This window comes from Monodon monoceros, unplaced genomic scaffold, assembly GCF_005190385.1.
Source record: "Monodon monoceros isolate NGI ecotype Baffin Bay Population unplaced genomic scaffold, NGI_Narwhal_1 Super_Scaffold_21, whole genome shotgun sequence".
In the NCBI taxonomy this organism is placed as follows: domain Eukaryota; kingdom Metazoa; phylum Chordata; class Mammalia; order Artiodactyla; family Monodontidae; genus Monodon; species Monodon monoceros.
Window position 1 is genome coordinate 133022558 of NW_021703778.1, and position 24041 is coordinate 133046598.

At 36.7% G+C, this 24041-nt stretch overlaps 1 protein-coding gene across 3 annotated transcripts in view; it reads right to left on the minus strand.

Annotated features, from left to right (window-relative positions):
• RTN1 (reticulon 1) overlaps positions 1-24041 on the minus strand; it is a 404193-nt gene that overhangs the window by 23654 nt on the left and 356498 nt on the right. Inside the window, exon 1 of one of the 3 annotated variants that reach the window (XM_029237637.1) lies at positions 8976-9305. The exons of the other annotated variants lie outside the window; for them this stretch is intronic. Coding sequence (XP_029093470.1) covers positions 8976-9036 — 61 coding nt within the window. The 5' untranslated portion in view covers positions 9037-9305. Of the gene's footprint in view, positions 1-8975; positions 9306-24041 lie in introns of those variants that run through there. 3 annotated transcript variants of the gene reach the window in all.

The window sequence follows — 24041 nt, forward strand, 5'->3', positions numbered from 1 at the left end:
GTAAATTACTGTATTGCTTTGCCAATTATAAAAATTAAATTACTTTGCTAAAAACCAAGGAGCAATGCAATGAAATGGGAGATCCGTATGTTCTATCAATCTAATAAATAGACTGGGCTTGCTGAGCTCATCCTTGTCCCCAAACCACATGTGGGAGCACACTCGGCAGCCTGCCTGGGGCTGACTTAGCAGGGTGGACTGGCAAGATTTGGCAGATTTGAAGAATCCTAATCTCAAATGCTGAAATCAGTGCTACTCTCATTTCCATAATCCAGGCAAGAATAGAATAAAATAGAAGAAGTGATCCAAGGTTTGAATTAATACCTAAATGGAAATAGAATTCAATGTCAAATTTCTAGAAAGGAAGCCCTTTGCTACAGTCTAAAGTTTTTTGGATTGGGACATTATTTTAAATGTATTGAATTAAATGATCCAATAGTGACTCTAACATTCAGAAAGTATACCAAAAATGTATGAACTGAAAAGACAGTGGTGCAGCTATTCATATTTTATTTATAAGGCAAAATGTGGGTAATATATAAAATGGCAATAAATTGTGCACAATTATCTACATTACTGCACCATATTCTTAAATGTATTTATTTATATTTCATCTTGGTCCAAAAAAGATTTCAGGCAGCATTGCACCACTTGCTATGTGACAAATTAATGCTACTTTTTCAAAGGCCAGGTCAGAAAAGAAAATGTGTGAAATTCCTGTTACAAATGATATCAGCATTTCATCAAAAGAAGTGCTGAAAAATGATATGCTTTGACTTTTATGTTTACTTTTCAGCAAGCCTCCAATAATTTACTACCTTGTGAACAGGATTACAAGGCTAGGAAACCCTCAGTTCTTTACAACTCAGTGTCTAAAGCAGTGATAGAAAAGTCCTTTACTCTGATTTTTGTTAGGCAAATAAAGTATCAGTACAAAAAGTTAACAATAATAGCAGTAACTTTTTCTACTTTATTCCCTCATTTTGCCATCAAACTAGAGAAACATAATGGAAATAGATGTAATAAAATACTTTAAACATACACAGAGACCTTCAAAGATGACATCTTCTGGTCAACTAATCCATAAGTTTCATTTGCCATGAAACAGTCTCCTACATAAGGTAAAAATTTAAAAGGTAATCCAGGAGCCCTGAGCCCAGAGAGGAAATTGCTAGAAGACACTTTTGTAGATAAGACTCTTGCAGTGATTCCATTTTCTAGGTCCTTCCTTCACATCTTTTAAATGCAGCCCATCTGACTGTCAAGAGAAAAATGCCAACATTATTTTCTAGATGGTTAAGTAATTCTGTGGATGTTCTGAAAGGGAATATATGTTAAGCCTGGTGCTCTGTGTAGAGAGTAAAAGAGCACAGCATTTAACCCACACAGATGATCTTCTACTCTAATCAGCTTTGGCAGAACAATGAGAAATGAAGGATTTTATTGCCAAAGCCACGGCTAGCAACAATCTCTGGGACTTTTATTCCATGGGAGACAAAAGCAAACATGTTCTTCTAATGACTACCCTTCAGATTAGACTGATGGCATAAACTACGTTTATACTCATGAAGGATTTACCATTTTCCTGGGTTTAACAGCTGAATGTGATTCCTGTTTGCTAGTTCTAGCTACTAGGACCATATTCCATGCTGTGAAATTAACACAGTGATGCTTAAGCCATTGTCACCTTGGTAGAGTAGGCCTGGCCAGGAAATGAACCAGTAGGGCCCAGTATTTAAGACTGGGTGGTCAGCCTCTCCTGCTAAACCTCCAGCAAATAGGCTCGTTTAGGATTAAAGGAAGACACGGCCATATGGAGAGAAAGACAGGCTTTGGGCACATGGTAGTTGAGGGAGGCACATAGAAAGATTTTCAAGGTATTGAATAATGAATGTCTTTGTGTGCTTTTTCTTTCTTCAATAAGCTTTCTGACTGGATCAAAATACAAAACTGTTCATTGGCTGGTGTGTATGTCATAATTAGCCACAAAATCTTAAGTCTGGGCCATACCTTCTTAAAATCCATCATTGTATTGGAATAGAAGGTAGACTGCTGTTGGTTCTCTCGTTTTTAAAGAATATATTTTAAAATTTTGACAAAGACCATAATGGCTAAAATATTTCTTGAACTAAAAAGATATATAAGACGAGGAAAAGGAATGATCTCTCACGGTAACTTCGTTCTGTTCAATAAAATATTATGTCCTTCCTGACCCTTATTACCACTAGATTTGATCTGCAGTTTGGTGAAATGATTCTGAAGGCAGGAGATAAAATATGACTACATGTGAAGTATGCCCATTGTGAAATGGGTGTAACTGCAATAAATTCTAAACATAAAAACCTATTACATTTGTACTTTTTCTTTTTTTCTTTTTGTGTTTTTTTTAAACTTCTTTATTGGAGTATAATTGCTTCACAATGTTGTGTTAGTTTCTGCTGTATAACAAAGGGACTGTATCAGCTGTATGTGTACATATATCCCCATATCCCCTCCTTCTTGCTCTCCCTCCCACCCTCCTTATCCCACCCTCCCTATCCCACCCCTCTAGGTGGTCACAAAGCACCGAGCTGATCTCCCTGTGCTATGGAGCTGCTTACCACTAGCTGTCTATTTTATATTTGGTAGCATATATATATCAGTGCTACTCTCTCACTTCATCCCAGCTTACCCTTCCCCCTCCCCGTGTCCTCAAGTCCATTCTCTACTTTTCATTTGTTCAACATTAACACCAGTTTGGGCAAAGAACTTGTAAGTAATGCTTGAATTATTTCCCCCCTTTGGCAACACAAGAAATAAGGAAGAATTTACGGATTTTATCTTGTGAAACGGTAAGATAATTGCTCAGATTTAAGTTTGTAGCTCAAACATACTTGGGGGAAATAGTACTCTATACTTCTAAGTTCTAAAACTCCTAACAATTTTATTTTCTTATTTGAAATATATGCTATAAATTTAGAATACAATTATAACGATCAAGGTTTTAATGTAGTTAGTATTATCTATCACATAGGCAGAAGACGGCTTTTAAAGAATTATTAATGTCAAATTCTTAGCTTTCAAATTGTGAGCTTAATTATAAGGTAGTCATGTTTCTTTTAATGGCTGTGTGTACTTTCATAAGAACTGAAAAGGTGACAATATGTAAATATTAATACGTGGTCAAATATGCACACCACTTAGGACATCAGGTTGAGAAGGATGGGAAATTTGGTGGTGATGTAAATTTAATTAGCTTTCATTAGATTTTAGAATTCTATTTTAAGTGAACTTAAAATAGATCAATTCACAGATTCTGTTCCTGAATTTATTATTCTAAAGAGGAAAAACAATTGAGTAAAGAATATAATTTCAAATACTATAAGAAGAAAGTGGGAGGGAAGGCATCATTTTAAAAATGATGAAGAAGGAAGGGCCTGCAGAAGACAGAAGATTTCATCCACAACCCCTATTGATGTATGGTAATCATAATTAACGCTTTCGTGATGGCGTATCAGGAATATTATTTTTAATGAAAGAAATATTAGTTCATGGAACTATGAGAAAAACCATAGATTTGAAGATGTGGATTTAGCATGGCATTTCTGTCAATCTTTCTCATCCATGGTGGCTCTTCCTTTAAAAAAAAAAAAAAAGGGCTTCCCTGGTGGCGCAGTGGTTGAGAGTCCGCCTGCCGATGCAGGGGACGTGGGTTCGTGCCCCGGTCCAGGAGGATCCCACGTGCCGCGGAGTGGCTGGGCCCGTGGGCCGTGGCCGCTGGGCCTGCGCGTCCGGAGCCTGTGCTCCGCAGCGGGAGAGGCCACAGCGGTGAGAGGCCCACGTACCGCAAAAAAAAAAAAAAAAGACACTGCAGAGAGTCCATCTGTACAGTCTAAAACCACAACATGTAATAAAAAATGATTCTAACCTATTGATATTTATCATAGTCTTTTTCTTAATTTTAGTAAGGAATAGCTCGCAATGTAAAGATATATATATATTTGAAGTTCAGCAATTCTTTCATGTCAGTTTCTCCCATTAAATTATTTTAAATACTTTTTGAGATATGTACAATCTTGTTTAATAAAAGCTGTTTTTGTTCCCTACCTAGTTCTACAGATTAATTTTATATGGTATACAGATATTGGAAGATATTCAGCAAATACTAACATTAATTAACTCTAGGTGGTAGGACTTTGGGTGATTTGTGGCTTTCATTTGAAACTCTTTGTAGAAATGGAAATTTTCATAATGTGCATGTATTATTTTTGGAAAACCAATAAGGCCATTATTCTACCCCCAAATTTTGAAATATTCCCTTATAAAGATTTTCTTGAAAATGATAATACATTATGAAAAAGGAGAATTTTATTTTTCAATGGAGTAATACCTATGTACGTTTGGTATATTACCTGTACAATGAGAGTTTTGTTTCATTAAAAAAAAATCCCTAGATCCTCAGCTAAGCCAGTTTTCCCATCAGACCTCATTACAATCTGCAGAGAGGGAGTTTGTAAATGAAATTATTTATGCTGTAATGTTTGCACAAGTATTCTAATAATACTGAATCCAAGTAAAATGCTGTTTTTGATAAAAGGTGGGATTGGTCTGCCTTTATTTCTGTGTGATAAACTGTCTTTATTAAGTGCCATTTTCAAAATACAAGCATTTCTTTCAATTCCTGTGGCTACAACAGACATTTCTTCTGTGTATTTGGGGAGGCTTGGCCATTTTGAACTAGCACCTTTGCGAACAGACTACCCTCAAGAGTGTTTCCACAGAGAACTGTAGGCCAGCATAAAATTTTCAAAATATTTTATTTTCTAACAAAATCAGAAACATGTAAGATTATATTCCTGGAAAGTGTTTCACCCTTCACTATTTTACAGGCAGGGGAACCTGGAAGTACAAAATGCTGCCACGTGCAGTAAAGTGGGAGCTGACCACTAGCCTCAGCCCCCCACATTGCCAAGTGTCCTGCCCGTGAACTTGTCATTGTCATGTACAGCGATACCTGGAAAACAGCAATCTTTGGAGCACAAGTGAAATGATATGCATAAGTGGTTCTAGACAAACTTTGTTCCCCTGCCTTAGTACCATTTGGATTCAGGTAGTATAGTAAAGTGGTTAAAAGTGTAGGTTTGGGGATCAGACTGCTCTGCGTTTGGGACCCACCTAAGTCTTAGGGCAAATTACTGGCCATCTCAGCCTTAAAATCCTCAGTTTCGTCCTCTATAAAATGAGAGTAACACAATAATCTCAGGAAGATATGAGGTTAAGATATGTAACAAGAGTTTAGGACAATGACCAACACATGGATAATACTGATGGAGATTTTTTTTTTTTTTTTGCAGTACGCGGGCCTCTCACTGTTGTGGCCTCTCCCATTGCGGAGCACAGGCTCCGGACACGCAGGCTTAGCGGCCATGGCTCACGGGCCCAGCCGCTCCGTGGCGTGTGGGATCTTCCCGGACCGGGGCACGAACCCATGTCCCCTGCATCGGCAGGCGGACTCTCAACCACTGTGCCACCAGGGAAGCCCTGATGGAGAATTTTTAATGATGAGTTGATGATAGGGATGATGACAACAATGGCATAAATTGGTCAAGATCACTGCCTCAACTGCTCAATTTTGCTTTGTCTTTAAAGAGGTAACCTGTGTGAAAATATCTTTGAAGGTGAAAGGAGAGTTCACTTTCTGTAACTCAGCATTAGTGAAAGAAGTAGTGAGCGTTGAGATAGGAAGAGTTCTGGATTCGCGGCCAGAGTCACCTTTTCATTACTCAACTTGCCACTTATCGAAAAACTCTGGGCAAGTCACTTAACCTCTTTGAGCCTCATGTTGTTCAAGAGTAAACTGAAAAGCTCAAATGAGAAGATGTTTGGCAAAATGAAAACTATGTAAATGTGACGGGTTATTAACACCCCCCATTACCTAGATAATTCACATTTTTAGAAAAACCATTGAGGAAGAAGCCATCTACTTCGGAGGCAGATGGTAAAACAGCCAGAATCAAGGGGCTCTGGGGTCAGACAGCCCTAGGCTTGAATCCAGCCTCTGGCATCACCAGCTGTGTGCCTTGGCAGAAGCCTCAGTTCATCACCTGTAAAATGGGATAATAAAACAACTCACACATCATAGGATTCATGAAGATTAAATGCAATGATGCGAGTAAATCACTCAGTAAAAGTGCCCAATAAATGTTAATATTTAATAATAATAATACCTAGTAATCTGAAGATTGCCATGTTTTATTAGGTTATTGTCTTATTTCATCTTCACCGAGTAGATTGGGCTTTGGTTTATTAACCAATTGGGTATGAGTATCATTTTTTTAAACTGGGAACAGAATGTGTGTAATGTAGTATAATGTGGACTTTAGTCTCTCTTTAAACATTCTTCTCTACAGCTAAAATCATATATATTAGTAAAATAAATATAAGGTTCCTTTTGCATGTATACTACAGTTTTTAGGACGCATTGTATTAGTTTCAGTACAGTCTTCATGACATATCCAATGGGCTGCAAATTTCTCCATGGAACTGTTTAACATGGAGGAAACAGAAACTCACTTTTATTCCCTTTTCCAAGCAAAACTTTCACTTCTTAATACCTTCAGAGGACATTATCAACAATGTTAATACTTACTTCTTTTAACTGCATTCACAGCTGCTCCTTGATCACACCCATTTCATCGTTTGTATACTAGACCTTGCTCTGCTGGTCTATGGATTGGGCTAAGAATTATTACACATGAGTGGCTTCAACCCTGATTATGTATTACATTCACTTGAGGAGCTTTTGAAAAATACTGATGCTTGGCTCAACTGAATCAGAACCTCTAGGGGTGGGACCCAGGCATCCTCCATGGTTTTTAACGCTTCCCAGGTGATACTAATATACAGCCAGTGTTAAGAACAACTGTTTTTGATAATGAGGGAACTAAAATGAAGATACACTGAAAATGCTAAACAAGAATCTTACTGTAGATTTTAGTTTAGGTGAAAGTTCTCCTAGTAGGGAGAAACAGGAATAATTTACTTATTATTTCTCTTTTATGCCTATAAACCCACCCACCCAGTTATTAGTTAATTTTCAGGATAATGGCTTTATTCTATGTGACAAAAGGAAATCAATGGTACTGAACACTATCAAAGGTCACAGAGTTAGGAAAGACCCTCAATGATCCTGAATCAATCTTAGTAAGCAGCTGTATAGTGGAAATGAAAACGATTGTCTTCAATGGACAAATTATGGCATTTTGTGTTATTTTCTGATTATAAATGTCCACATTTTTTAACCTCCCCCCCAGTGAGAATGTCAACTGAGGCAAAACACATAGGACTGTGATGAAATAGTGTCTTACATCTTATACAAATAAGGCAGAAAATCTGCCACTTTTGGTACTTACTTTTGGTAAGAATAGAGGAAATCCATAAGCATAGTCTAAAAACCAAGTTTGTTATGTCCAACTAAACTTGGTATTCTTTCAAGCCATAGATGTATGCTGAGTGTGTATACGGAATAAACTGGCTGAGTCTAAACACATAACAAGAATGAAATGTTACCAAGAATTTTCACAGCTGCCTCCTGTATAAAACATATGCTAGTTCATGTAGTTGACATCATTCTCTAAAATTATGCCCCCTGAATGGCCATACATTTCTTATTTCCTGGCATTTAAATTTATTAGGTTCATTTATTTACTTTTGACAGCTGTATTTCCAATAGGCCCACATAATTTGAACTAGGCTATTGTATTTTATGTCTTAGCCGCCCAACCAACAAATAAGAGACAGAGAAAATATGTTCTTAATTCTGAGGTTCATGTTTACTTTTTCTCTGCTTAAAAGATTTACCAAAGAAAAACTCCTTGGGGCATTAAAGATTAGAAGACATCCCATTCTTTCTATGATATAACATTACAAGAGGAAGATGCCAGGTTTAAAAAAAAAAATCAGCTCCTGCTCCAGCATATTCTTGGCCCCCTGAGGGATGCTGCAACCCTGCAGGTTAAGTCAAACGCACCTTCTTCAGAACCATATTTGTTAAATATTAAAAGACACTTCATATTACAAACATCCAAGTTTACAACACATAATTCTTTCAAAGTCTCTCTTTCTCCTAGTAATCTCACACTGAGCAAGATGAAGGAGAGAATTTTAATGTAACAAAGGAGAGATGGAGATGTGTGAAGTATGAGGCTGAATAAAAATGGCTGAAAAGCAATCCAAGCAAGGCTGGAGGGTGGCCACACCCAGTGCTAATATGGACTGTTTCAAAATAAATCTGTTATACCAGAGGGCAACTGGCACCGTTTTTTAATTTCCCTCCATTTGTTCCACATATACCCATTATTAATAAACAGTAGTTACAGGTTACCCCAATGAAAGACAAAAAAACCCTGAAATATTTCAAAGTGAATCATCCTAATATGTGTCTACGCCATCATATTTTCAGGATTTCGAGAGCTATTCTGCATTTCCAGTTTCCTTTGTGTGACCACAAATAATAAGCCTAAAATGGGTGTGTCCCTCTTAAAAGGATGCACTACAGCCTTCTCAGCTAATGGTTCTACCAGGAGATTTCAACCTTTAGGCATAAATTAAATGCACTGGGATGCATGGGACAATAAGAAAGCATTTTAACTCCGGGAATAAGAAGAGATTAAACAAGTACTGAACGATTAAAGGATCCCAAAAGAGCTCCAGGAGGAGGCAAAAGATGCATTATTTAAAATACTAGCGTGACAACAAGAAAACAAAGGGGTGGGGGTGGGGGATATTTTTAAAAAGACAGGACAAGGGGAAAACCCCACAAAAATCAAACACCATCCACTTTGATTTTTGACAGAACAAGTTTACTCCCCCCATCAGAAAGCTCTTGGGTATAAAGCATGCATAGGTCCCACAGGTGAAATGATGCACAATGGCCGAGTCTGGGTCCCGGCGTTCCCGTGCGCCGCAGGCATGCACAACTGAAATAAAGAGAATACCCTGACTTTTCCAGTTGCTCCAAACACAGTCCATCTTCGTGGAATCGGCGGTGGCCTGCATCGTGCGCGCTTTAGGGGCTCGCCGTTGCTGTCTTCGGGGGCGCCGAGCGAGCACTGAGGCGTCGGTGCCCCGGCTGCAGCGCTGCTCGCGGTGGCCGCGGCTGCAGACAGACTGAAGCTGAACCAGCCGGCGTGCGCCGCGAGGGGCGGGCGCGTCGCGGGCACCGCAGTCTCCGAGGCAGCGAATCAGCGCGGCGCGGTGCCGGGTCGGCCTGCGCGCTCGGGGATGCGGGCGCCGCTAGAGGCGAGAGCATAGGCTCGCTGCCCGAGAGATGGGGAAGCCGGTTCTTACCCGGAAGGCACAAAAGCTGACCGGGGGGTGGGAAGTTTGGGAGAAAGAGGAGAAAGGTCCAAGGGTAGGGATGAGAGTACAACACTTGGGCAGTTTCTGGGACTTCCTGCCCGGCATGGCATGGTGCTTTTTCTAGAAATGTCTTAGAAACCCATGAAACTTGTTGGATAAGACATAGTTGATGGCAGTACAAATCTCAGGCTTTCAGCATCATGTCCCCTAATTACCGCAGCGCTCACTCATCTTCCCCCCTCCACCCGCCCCCAATTCTTTACATTGTGGTCACACTTTAATTGCCTGACATCTTCCAAACAACTGACAGATTCTTTCCCTCTTTTGGAATAGGCCACGGCTATCCAAAACCTTCCTTGGCAAGCCGCAATCACTGCAAAGAAACCCTGAGGGCTTGTGTCCTCTCCTGTTAACCCCTCTTCTCCAGCTCTGTTTGTGGGTTGAATGAATAAATAATATCAGAATGTGGTGCGCCAGCAGGCTCCAGATCAAAGCCTTTGGACTCTGACACACGGAGTTATTAGCCACTGCAGTGACCCTCCAAGAGTGGTCAGTTGTGGGGACATCCAAACAGAACTCAGGGAAGCAAAGGGCATTCTTCCTCAACATCATATTTGAGATTGAGTGCTGGGGGGTGATGGGCATGGGTGGTGTGTATAATTTGCGAGATAAAGTTGGTTTCCAAGCCTTGTGCGTCAAGGGCTTCAGGTGTCCCCAGTTACAATGCAAATGTTAATGGGAGGAGCAGAAAAATAGGTAGTAAGCTACTATTCAAATCTTAGCATGAAATACTTTATCGGATTATATTCCAAGGCAGTTGAGAGAATGGACAGGGGATAGGTATGTTTTGATGAGGAAAAGGTAGAAATAGCACAGAGAAAGGACTGGAATATAGGCATTTTCTAGGGAAAGAAAGTCTTGGTGGAGGGGACCCTTGAGGAGACAAGACATAGCATGAGGACAAAGGATGCCTTGGGGACCAAAGGGGTATATAGAAGGAAGAGTTCCCACTTCATTTGTTGTAGCATGGCCTTATCTGTTACACAGAATTACTCTCTCCCTCATGGAGAAGTGGAGCCTCCACAATTCCTCTGCAGTTTACAGAGCCATTCCTTCCCATACCCAAATCTACATCTGTACATCCTGTGCCAGCAAGAGCCTAATGACAGTAATCTCAAGGTTATGCTTGTGGACATGATTTATCTTTCATTTTATGAACGATATACACTTTAAAATATGATCTTTATGATCATGCGTGTTCTTTCTAGAATAAAAGCCTCCAGAGAAACCAGCTAAGCCTCTGCATATCTTTGTAAAACATGTGAAATTATTCTTAAGGAAGCTTAATAAAGAATGATTTCAGAAGGATGATTTGGCACTTTTGAGCATTTGAAGTCTCCTAAAAGAGTGGGCTTGTCGGAGCTCCCATGGGGCTGATGGGAAGGAAGAACAGTGACCACATTATTACACAGCACTTTTCAAACTGACCTGCTCTAGAGGTGCTAGTGACTTTTGTTATATTTATATTCCCTCCCCCCTCCTCCCTCTCCCTCCCCCCGCCTCCCAATTTTTTCATCATCATGGTCATGTTTGGGAATTCAATCAGCAAAATGATGAAATGACTGGTATGTGATGATGAATTCTCACTGCATGATGTGGGGCTGGGACAAACTGCAAATAGGTGGGGGACAAGACTCAGGAGAGAGAAAGAGCTGCCAGGTGGGCTGTTCCTCTCCTGGCCACTTTTCAGTTGGAATCCTTTGGAACCTTGGCCACTAGGAGGCACTGACAGTCCAATGATAGCCACAGACATCAGCCTCAGTACAGAAGGTGTCCCAGGTATTTTCTTTTTTTTTTTTTTTTAACATCTTTATTGGAGTATATCTGCTTTACAATGTTGTGTCAGTTTCTGCTTTATAATAAAGTGAATCAGCTATACATATATCCCCATATATCCTCCCTCTTGCATCTCCCTCCCACCCTCCCTATCCCACCCCTCTAGGTGGTCACAAAGCACGGAGCTGATCTACCTGTGCTATGAGGCTGCTTCCCACTAGCTATCTATTTTAAATTTGGTAGTGTATATATGTCCATGCCACTCTCTCACTTCGTTCCAGCTTACCCTTCCCCCTCCCCATGTCCTCAAGTCCATTCTCTACGTCTGTGTCTTTATTCTTGTCCTGCCCCTAGGTTCTTCAGAACCACTTTTTTATTTTAGATTCCATATATATGTTAGCATATGGTTTTTTTTTTCTCTTTCTGACTTACTTCACTCTGTATGACAGACTCTAGGTCCATTCACCTCACTACAAATAACTCAATTTCATTTATTTTTATGGCTGAGTAATATACCATTGTATATATGTGCCACATATTCTTTATCTACTCATCTGTCGATGGACACTTAAGTTGCTTCCATGTCCTGGCTATTGTAAATAGAGCTGCAATGAATATTGTGGTACATGACTCTTTTTGAATTATGGTTTTCTCAGGGTATATTCCCAGTAGTGGGATTGCTGGGTCGTATGGTAGTTCTTTTTAGTTTTTTAAGGAACCTCCATACTGTTCTCCATAGTGGCTGTATCAATTTACATTCCCATCAACAGTGCAAGAGGGTTCCCTTTTCTCCACACCCTCTCCAGCATTTATTGTTTGTAGACTTTTTGATGATGGCCATTCCGACTGGTGTGAGGTGATACCTCATTGTAGTTATGATTTGCATTTCTCTAATGATTAGTGATGTTGAGCATTCTTTCATGTGTTTGTTGGCAATCTTGGTAAATCTTCTTTGGAGAAATGTCTATTTAGGTCTTCTGCCCATTTTTGGATTGGGCTGTTTGTTTTTTATATACTGAGTTGCATGAGCTGCTTGTAAATTTTGGAGGTTAATCCTTTGTCAGTTGCTTCATTTGCAAACGACCAAAGCAATCTTGAGAATGAAAAACAGAGCTGGAGGAATCAGGCTCCCAGACTTCAGACTATACTACAAAGCTACAGTAATCTAGACAGTACGGTACTGGCACAAAAACAGAGATATAGATCAATGGAACAGGATAGAAAGCCCAGAGATAAACCCATGCACATATGGTCACCTTATTTTTGATAAAGGAGGCAAGAATATAGAATGGAGAAAAGACAGCTTCTTCAATAAGTGGTGCTGGGAAAACTGGACAGCTACATGTAAAAGAATGAAATTAGAACACTCCCTAACACTTTACACAAAAATAAACTCAAAATGGATTAGAGACTTAAATATCAACTATAAAACTCTTAGAGGAAAACATAGGAAGAACACTCTTTGACATAAATCACAGCAAGATCTTTTTTGATCCACCTCCTAGAGTAATGGAAATAAAACCAAAAATAAACAAATGGGACCTAATGAAACTTAAAAGCTTTTGCAAAGCAAAGGAAACTACAAACAAGATGAAAAGACAACTCTCAGAATGGGAGAAAATATTTGCAAATGAATCAAAGGACAAAGGATTAATCTCCAAAATATATAAACAGCTCATGCAGCTCAATATTAGAAAACAAACAACCAAATCCAAAAATGGGCAGAAGACCTAAATAGACATTTCTCCAAAGAAGACATACAGATGGCCAAGAGGCACATGAAAAGCTGCTCAACATCACTAATTATTAGAGAAATGCAAATCAAAACTACAATAAGGTATCACCTCACACCAGTTAGAATGGGCATCATCAGAAAATCTACAAACAACACATGCTGGAGAGGGTGTGGAGAAAAGGGAACCCTCTTGCACTATTGGTGGGAATGTAAATTGATACAGCCACTATGGAGAACAGTATGGAGGTTCCTTAAAAAACTAAAAATAGAATTACCATATGACCCAGCAATCCCACTACTGGGCATATACCTAGAGAAAACCATAATTCAAAAAGACACATGCACCCCAATGTTCATTGCAGCACTATTTACAATAGCCTGGTCATGGAAGCAGCCTAAATGCCCATCGACAGATGAATGGATAAAGAAGATGTGGTACATATATACAATGGAGTATTACACAGCCATAAAAAGGAACGAAATTGGGTCATTTGTAGAGACGTGGATGGATCTAGAGACTGTCATACAGAGTGAAGTCAGTCAGAAAGAGAAAAAGAAATATCATATATTAACGCATATATGTTGAACCTAGAAAAATGGTACAGATGAACCAGTTTGCAGGGCAGAAACTGAGACACAGATGTAGAGAACAAACGTATGGACACCAAGGAGGGAAAGTGGTGGGGCGGGGGGTGGTGTGATGAATTGGGAGATAGGGATTGACATGTATACACTGATGTGTATAAAATGGATGACTAATATGAACCTGCTGTATAAAAAAAAAAAAACTGAAAGTCCCCAATTACAGAAAGATGGAAAATAAGTATTTCAAATGCCTAAAAAACAAACAAACAAAAAAGCCAAAAAAAACACAAATGGGACCTAGTGACACTTAAAAGCTTCTGCACAGCAAAGGAAACCACAAACAAGACGAAAACCCAGGTATTTTCAGTTGTTGAGTATTCAGTGGTACTGGAGCCAGTGTGCGGCTCTGACAGTCAGTACTGGGCAGCAAGCTGGGAGCAGCACGTCCCTAGCAAGGAAGAGTAGGCACAGAGGCAAACTCTCCCTCAGGTGGAGGGTAGCTCTGTCAGAATTTTGGGGCCATGAGTTTTCACTGGCCACAAAGTTGACCTTGGAATATCAGCTTAGCTGAAAGACCACACGCTTTTCAGTCATGCTAAATCTGGAAAGAGAAGCTTGATGGCACCCGAAAAATCAATATAGCAGTTGGATAGTTGAAGACTGAGGAGGTAAGATGTCTGATGCCAGAAAGACACACACTAGTAAAATAAGAATTGGGGGCTTTCGATTAATGCACAGGTGATTAAGAGAAACAAAAATGACCTTATTAAAGGAAAATCAGGCAAAAGAGTATGAAGAACGACTGGGGATGTGGGTGTTACACACACTCGTGTTACAAACTTTAGTTATATGGCTTTCAGCAAATAAGTATCTCTGGACCTCTCCCTCATCATATACAAATGAGTTATAGCTTTAGATGTTTGTTTCTATGAAATAATAAGAATTTATTTCCCATAGACATTGTGAATGGGTGCTTTCCTTGCACAAGTGCCCACAAAATATTAATTGAAAGCTCTTGGCAAGATCAAAATGATAGAATGGGTAGAAAAGATATGTAAATTGTCCTTAAGCAGTGAAAGAAAACAGAAAGCAAAATAAAGCTTACTAAAAGCAGGCAGGAACTGCCGCTGTCTTTAAACCAGGAGAGAACAGACGGGCTTTGTATGCAGCCAGCTTAGAACTTGGTTTAGGTACTGCCAGGAAAGGAAGTGATTTCTTTAGTTTTCAGGATGAAATCGTGCATTAGTCTGTACTAAGGAAAAGCAAAATAGCCAAGTTTTATAATCTCATCCCAGATCAAGATGAATGTTGAAGGCTGCTATGCCCAGAGTGGCTGTATTGTTTTTGCCTACAAAGCATCAGGATTTTTACTGATGAGACTCAATGGCACCTATATTGACACATTTATTTAAGAAATACTTACGCAGCACCTACTGTATTCTAAACACTGCTCTAAGCATAAAGCAAAGTTCCTACTTTTAAGAAGTTTACATGCTAGTGTGTATGGGAGGAGTAGATAATAATAAAAGAGGTAAATATATATTTCACTTGTGGAGAAGTGTATTGGGGAAAATAAAGCAGGTAAAAGAGGACAGAGAAGGGGCTGGGGTGGAAATTTGTTGTTTTATAATGAGAGTCAGTGAAGGGCTAATTCATAAGGTAAAATTAGAGCAGACACCTAATGGAATAAAGGAGAAAGCCATTAAGATCTATGGAGGAAGAGCATTCACAGATGCACTGAGTTTTCAGGACAGAATGTATTATAATAGCCAGTAAACTATATCAAGCATCTTATAGAACTCCTTGGATTTTTTTAGGCTGTGAGAAGTATAGCAATTGGCAGAAAAGGCACAGAACCAAAAAAAAAAAAAAATACTTCATTATGATCAAAGAACACTAAGAACTCTGCTCTATGCCATATGGAATAAGGAAATTTAAAGGAACAACCAGTTTGTTACATAACCCACTGTATCAAAACAATGCATAAGTTGTCTTCAATTCAAATAAAAGATTAGCACTTTTTATTTTCACATGGTGTGTATTTGGTTGTTACAAGATCCCTATGAGGTAGATAGTGTTTACCTTCATCTTCTTGATTGATTCATTCATTCAATCTACAAAGGTTTATAGAGCCCATACTAAGTGCCTGTCTCTGTAAATACAAAGGGAACTGCCCACTGGGAATTTGAGTCTACTGGGGGGAAGATTTACACATAAATAGATAAATGCAATCAGTGGATTGTATGAACAGGAAAGAGTGGATACACAAAACAGAGTGTTTAGTGGCAGAGGTTTCAGGAAAGGCTTCTGAGAATAGGTGATAATTAAACTGAGTTATGAACAAGAAATGTATCACCAGTTTGAGTGATGGGCTTTCCTGGCTGACAGACGTGGAAACTTAATTACAGAAATGTATAGAGGCCAAACTGTGACAGGCCTGAGTAGTAATACTGTCAATAGATGAGGGAGACATTGCAGGGTTTCAAGGAGAGGAGTAACATGGGAAGTTGAATAATTTATCCAAATTTGGCTGAGAATTTTTCCAGAATTGATAAAAGACATAAATTCTAGCCCTGAGCAAGACAAGTAAGAAATCAATACCCTGACCCACATCACAGTGAAACTGCAGGGCATCAAAAATAAGGAGAAATCTTCAAAGCAGACATAAATAAAAGATTACCTCAGAGAAACTGTAAGATGAACAGCAATCTTTTCATTAATAGAAGCCAGAAGACAATGAAATAATGTCCTCAAAGTAGTGAGGGAGAATAACCGTTATCTAGAATTCTACACCCAGAAAGACTAATACAGGGATTTTCAAATATGAAAGAAATGAGAGAATTTACTAATGGCAGACTCTGCAGAAAAATCTATCAAAGATAGTACTCCAGAAAGAAGAAAACTGAACCTAAATTCACTTAAAAGGAAGAAGTGACATGCATGAAAGAATGCTGAGCATAAACATCAGTAATGGCTCATTTGAGGGGAGGGTTATAAAAGAAAGGTAAAAGTAAAACAGTAGACAAAATAGAACACAGGTAGGAAGGAGTGACAAGAGTAAAAGCATTCTAAGATCCTAGTATTTGTTCAGGAGGAAGATAGAGATATTTAGACTACGAAAGAGTCAGATTTATGTGTCAAACATTTAATAGTCACCACTAAAAGAAAATAACAAGAACATGTAACTTCCAAATGAATAAAATGTATAAGCAAGGTAATTTATTCAATCAAATAGGAAAAATTAGAAGCTAAGAAAATAACCAGTAAATTGAAAGCACAAAATAAAATATTAAAAATACTTCTAAATATATCTAAAGAATGTCAACTAAAAATGATGAAAGCTCTCATATTGGATGAAAAAGATGTAGTCAAAGGATATTTTCAAAAGAAAGTCCTAAAACATACTGATACAGAAATGTTCTAAGTAGAAATGGAAAAAGTTATACCAGGTTAATAAATTTTTGTAATAGGGACCTTGCTAGATTAACTTATTAATTTTATTTGTAGATTCTTTTGAATTTTATATGTACATAAGCGTATCTTCTCTGAATAAAGATGGTTTTATTTCTTCCCTTCCAATTTTTAAACTTGCATTTCTTTACCTTGACTTACTGCTTTGGCTAGGACTTCTAGTATACTGTTCAGCAGAGGTGGTAACAGGGACTATCCTTTGTGTTTTTCTTGAATTAAAGGGGAAAGTGTGTTCAAAATTTCACCATTAAATATGGTGCAAGCTGTGAATTTTTTAGCTATCCTTTATCAGAATAAGGCAAATTCCCTCTGGCACCAGTTTTCTGAGATTTTTCATCATGAATAGGTACTAAATTCTATCAAATGCTTTTACTGAAGCTAGTGAGATGATCACATAGGTTTTCTCCTTAATTTTGTTAATATATAAATTACATGGATTGAATTCTGAATGTTAAACCAAACTTGCATTCCTAGAATAAACTTTATATGGCCCTGATGTGACATCCTTTTTATATATGGCTGTTCAATTTGGATTCAATTTGTTAATGTTTTGTGTAGAATTTTTATATCTATATTCATGAGAGATATGGTCTCTTCCTTTCCTTTCTTATAATATTTTTCTTAAGTTTCTGCATCAGGGTTATACTGGCCACACAAAATGAGTTGAAAAGTGTTAATCCCACCAATATTTTCTGAAGGAGTTTATATAAGATGATATTATTTCTTTTTGGAATGTTTGCAAGAATTCACCAGGGAACCCATTTGGACCTGGAGTTTTATTTGTGAGATGATATTTAATTACAGATTTCTTTAATAGTGTAGGATTATTCTGATTTTCAATTTCTGCTTATGATAATTTTCGTCAGTTTTTTTCAAATGAATTTGTCCATTTAAAAATATATTGCCAAATTTATTGGCATAAATTATTCATATCATCTTTTAATTTTTTAATAATCTGGAGGAGTCATAGTCATGTTTCCTTTCTCATTTATGATATTTTAAGTTTTGTTTTCTCTCCTCTTTCTTGATCATTTTGTTGGAAGTTTATCAATATAATGAATTAAAGAATAAAATTTTACTTTGTTGTTTTTTCTCTTTTGTATATATGCTCTCTATTTCCGTCTATTTATTTATTTTTTACTTTCATTTGCTATTCTTTTACTAGCTCCTTAAAATGGAAGCTTAGATTATATTCAACATTTTTTCTTTTCTAATATTTCATTTAAAAGTATAAAATGCCCTCTTGGGGGAACTTCCCTGCTGGTCCAGTGGCTAAGACTCCGTGATCTCAATGCAGGGGTTCTGGGTTTGATCCCTGGTCCAAGAACTAGATCCCACATGCTGCAACTAAAGATTCTGCATGCTGCAACTAAAAAGATCCTGCATGCCACAACAAAGATCCTGCATGCACCAATGAAGAGCGTGCCACAAGTAAGACCTGATGCAGCAATAAACAAATATTATAAAAAATAAAAGTATAAAATGCTCTCTAAACACTGTAGCTACATCCTACAATTTTGATACATTATATTGATATATTATATCAATTTGATACATTATATCAATATTATTGTTCAAAATGTTTTCCAATAGGCATTGGAAAGTGAGTTTTGTCTTTGATCTATTGATTATATAGAACTGTACAATTCTGAGGATTGTTCTAACTATCCTTGTTGTTTATTTTCAGATTAATTATTGTGTAGTCAGAACAAATTCTGTATTACTTTAATCCATTTAAATTTATTGAGACTTGCTTGAGAGCCTGGAACATGATGTACTTTGATATATATGTCTAGTGGACTTGAATATATATGTTGAAGTTTCAAGGGGAAGTGTCAATTAGATCATATTAGTTAATAGTATTATTCAAATAATCTAGTTCCCCACTAATTTTTTGTCTATGTGTCTGTCAAATATGAAAAGAAATACTACTTCCAACTTTGAAGCTGATTTGTGTATTTCCCTTCAATTTTGTCTGCTTTTACTTTATATATTTTGAAGCTATGTTATTGGGCACTTATAAATTTAAGATTATCATGTCTTACACTGGAATTGATTCTTATATCACTATGAAATATTCCCCTTTATCTCTAATAATACTCCTTGATTTAAAGTCTAGTTTAGCTAATATGGAAGCTATCTTTAACAGCTTTCTTTTGATTAGTGTTTGCATAATATAGCTTTTTCCATCCTTTACTTTCAAACTATTGTATCTTTATATGTTCTTATACAGCATACTTTTTAATACTCTGTTCTGTTATTTTCATATTTTATTCCCTTCATTCACCATTTTGAATATTTCCTATTGAGTTCTCTGAGTTCACTAACTGTCTTTTTCTGTGTCCAAAGACTTATTAAATGTAGCCAATTAAGTTTTAATTTCAGAATTTTAATTTTCAGTTCTAGGAAATTCACTTGATTTTGTTTTTATAAATTCCACTTCTCTGTTTAAATTCTCCATCTTGTTTCATATATTTATAATAGTTACTTAAAAACTTTATCTAATGCCAATATCCAGATCATCTGTGGGTCTGCTTCTACTGCCTTTTTTGTTTGATTATCAGTTACATATTCTTGCCTCTTACATGTCTAGCAAATTTTTTTACAGTATAATGGATATTGTGTGCACAAGAACCATAAAGACTGACAGCTGATTTTATTTTCCCATAAAAAGGGTTCACCCTCCCTTTGCTAAGAAGCTGGGTTGATCACATCATTTCAACCAGGAACTAAGTCATGGTGTATTGCTGGACACAAGTTCAATATACAAAAATAGTGTTCCTATAAAATAGCAAAGTCACTTGGAAAATATTATGTTTAGGTTACCTATCATAAGAGTAACAAATATATAAGGTTACTAGGAGTACATATAATTCTGTAGAAACTTAAAGAGAAAAGTATAAAACTTTTTTTAAGTGACAAAAAGAAATCTTTTTTTTTTTTTTTTTGGCGGTATGCAGGCCTCTCACTGTTGTGGCCTCTCCTGTTGTGGAGCACAGGCTCCGGACGCGCAGGCTCAGTGGCCATGGCTCATGGGCCCAGCTGCTCCGCGGCATGTGGGATCTTCCCAGACTGGGGCACGAACCCGTGTCCCCTACATCGGCAGGCAGACTCTCAACCACTGCGCCGCCAGGGAAGCCCAAGAAATCTTAAATAAAAAGATATTCCATGCTAGGAAGACCCACTGTTGCAGAGACAGAACTTCTCCCTATAATCATTTTGTAAATTCAAAGCAATTTCTATCAAAGCTCCAAAAAACTTTTTCATAGTACTGGACAAACTATCCTAAAATTCATGTGGAAGAGGAAAATGCCAAAAACAGCACAATTTTGAAAGAGAAAATGATAAAGAAGGAAGGGGAAGAGAAAGAAGACAAAAAGGAAAAAGAAGATTCTCATCTTCTAGGTATCAATACTTATTTAGGTATTATAATTTAAAAAACAGCATAATATTGGTAAGCAATAAACAGACCCATGGAACCAACTAGAAAACCTAGAAATGGACCCATGTATATGTAAAATTTTGATGCAGTAGAAGTATTACTACTATTGTTACCACTACTTATAAAATAGTTTGGCAATGTTTTCAGTACTTTACAGATATTAATTCATTTGATATGGTGACATAATTCAGTGGTAAAGGAAGGGTTATTCAATAAAGGGTTCTGGAATAATTGGCTAGCTATCTGGAAAAAGACAAAATTAAATTTCTAACTTATACTATATATAAAAATAAATAACAAATGGTTTAAAGACTTAGTTTAAAAATAAAATTTTTAGAAAAAGTAAAAGAATATAGCTTTACAATATCCGAGTAAGGTAGAAACATTACAAATTTAAAAGAGAAATTGTGATCACTTTGATTATATTAAAAACCCTCAAGTTTGACAACTGAAAATATAAAACAAAGTAGAAAGAAAAGCCACAAACTAGAAGAAGGCATCAGGGAAAGAACTTCAAATCAATACTGAAAGAAATTCAACAGGAAAATAGGAAAAAAATACAACAGGCAATTCCTATAACTGGAAATACTTTGAGTCAATAAACACAATAAAGGTGTGGTTTTCTACTAATCAGGGAAATAAAAATAAAGACCACTGTGAAATATTTACATTGCTGAAACTTTAAAGAATTAAATGTTTGATACTACTAAATGTTTTTGGTAAAGATACAGAAACAGCAACACATATAATGCTAGATCTGTAGAACAATTTGGCAATTTCTAGTAAAGCTGATATCCATACCTTGAGACCCAGTAATTCCACTTCTAGGTATCTACTCTGGAAAAAACCTTAAACTTGTGCACAAGAAGATATGAAAAAAGTTGTTCCCTATAGCCATGTCTATAATACTTTCAGCAGGGAAACTGATAAACTGTGCTTTATTCATACAATGGAAGCCTACATAGTGGTTAAAAGGAATAAACTAGGATTTCATGAATTAGCATACCTAACTCTGAAAACAGAATGTTGAGTAAAAAAATTCAACTTGAAAAAGGATATATACAACATAACTTCTGGCAATAGTGGAATAAAGATGCTGGCAAATTATCTTTCCCAAAACCAACTATGAAATTGGACAAACTTGCCAAAGACAACCATTTCACAGCTCTGGAAATCAGCCAAACACAGAAACAAATTGAGAAGCATTTATACATGAAAAACTGCTAATATTTGGGTAAGAACAGTGGGAATTTGTTGTGTGTTCGACTGGGACTTCTATCCCCATCCCACCCTATTGTTACCAACGTGGGACTCTGTGAAAATGAACAGCTTCTTTTGACTTGATTTAGACTGGATGGTGAAAAATCCACACTCAGAGGTGTTCTCAGTAAAAGAGGTGAAAGCCATCTGAACTTTTAATGTATTTCTCAGCCCGTACACAGATCCATTGGTTGCAGGTCAAAGCTTTACTGATGACTTGAGATGTGAGAGCACAGACTCTGACCAATCATTAGCTGTCTGCTGAACTCTACAGACACAAAGGGGATACTTAGGAATCCAGGATTTTTTAAAAATTAAAATACTGAGCAGAAGCATCAGTGGCCACATACAATGGGGGAGAGAGAAAACTCAGATTAAGTCCATGAAAATTACTAAAAACAAAACCAAAAGAAAAATCCAAACAATGGCACAAACTCTCAATTTAAAAGTCAGACTCAGAATGACTAGTTTTCAATAAAAAATTATTAGCCATGTAAGAAACAGGAAACTGTGATCCATAATCAAGAAAAAAGCAATCAATAAAAATTGACTCTGAGTGAGAACAAATATTGATTTAGCAGACAAAAATTTCAAAGCAGCTGCTATGAATATAATTAAAGAATAAAATAAATTATACTTTAAAGAATTTGCAAAAAATAGAATGACAATGATTCAACTAAAAGGAAAAATTGATGAAGACACAGAAACTCTAAAATGAAACCAATTGGAAATTCTAGAGATGAAAACTACAATAACTAAAAATTAAAATTCACTAGATGAACTCAACAGCAGATGTAAAATAGTAGAAGAGAGCATTGAACATGAAGACAGACGAATAGAAGTGATCTAACCTGAAGAATGGAGGAAAAATCGAAAAGAAAATGAACAAAACCACAGAGACTTACGGTACAACATCAAGTGTACCAACATATCTATAATAGGAGTTTGGAGAGAGAGAGGGGAGAGAGACAGAAAAATATTTAAGGTGTAATTCTTGAAAAATTCCCAAATTTGATTTTAAAACTTGATTAATCAACAGATTTAAGACCAACAAACTTCAAATAGTTTAAATATAAAGTGATCTATACCTAGACATACCTTTATCAAACAGTTAAAGACAGAAGGAGAAAACCTTGAAACAGCAAGTAAAAAATGACTCATCACATACAGGAGAGTATATAATAACTGACTTCTCGTCAAAAACAATGGAGATGAGAAAGAAGCTGAATGACATTCAAGTGCTAAAACACATACTGTCATCCAAGGATTTTATATCCAGCAAAATTATCCTTTGAAAATGAAGGTGACATATAGTCCTAGATGAAGAAAGAGAGAATTCATTGGTAGCAGATTTGCCTTAGAAAAAATACTAAAGAAAGTCTTTCAGGTAGAAAGGAAATTACTCCAGGCAGCAACTAAAATCCACAGAAAGAAAGAGTTCTAGAAAGAGTAAATATATGGGTGAACAAAACAAACTATATAAATTTATCTTTTCTTCTTTTTCTATTCATTTATTTAAAAGACATAAGATTGTAAACCAATAATCATAACAGTGTATTGTTGAGTTTATAACCTTTATGGATGGCAATCTATCAAGAAGACAAAAATTATAAATATATATGCACCTAACAACAGAACTCCAAAGTAAATAAAACAAAAACTAAAAGAACTGAAGAGAGAAATAAACAATAATAGTTGTTGGACAACTATTATTCAATACCCTACTTTTAACAATGGATAGAACTAGATAGAATATCAACAAGGAAAGAAGAATTGAACAACACTATAAACTAACTAGAGCTAACTGACATCTGTAGAACATACCATACAACAACAGCAAAATACATATTCTTGATAAGTGCACATGGAACATTCCCTAAGACAGAACATACAATAGGCCATAAGACAGACTCAATACATTTTAAGAGGATGAAAATCATACAACATATGTTGTCCAATGATGATGCAATGAAATTAGAAATCAATAACATGAGGAAACTTGAAAATTCACAAATACGTAGAATTTAACCAATGCACTTCTAAATAAGCAATGGGTCAAAGAAGATATCACAAGGGAAATTAGGAAATAATTTGAAATGAATGAAAATAAAACCAAAAGTTAGAGGTATAGCTAAGGATAATTAGAGGGAAAGGCTTTTTATTCATTTTTTTGGAAAGGCTTTTTATATTTAAAAAGAACATATCAATAACCTAATCTTCTGCCTTAAGAAACTAGAAAAGAAGAACAAACTAAACCCAAAGCAAGCAGATGAAGGAAGTAATAGAGATTAGACTGAAAATTAATGAAATAGAGAAAAACAACACAGAAAATCAATGAAACTAAAAGTTAGTTCTCTGAAAGAATCAACAAAA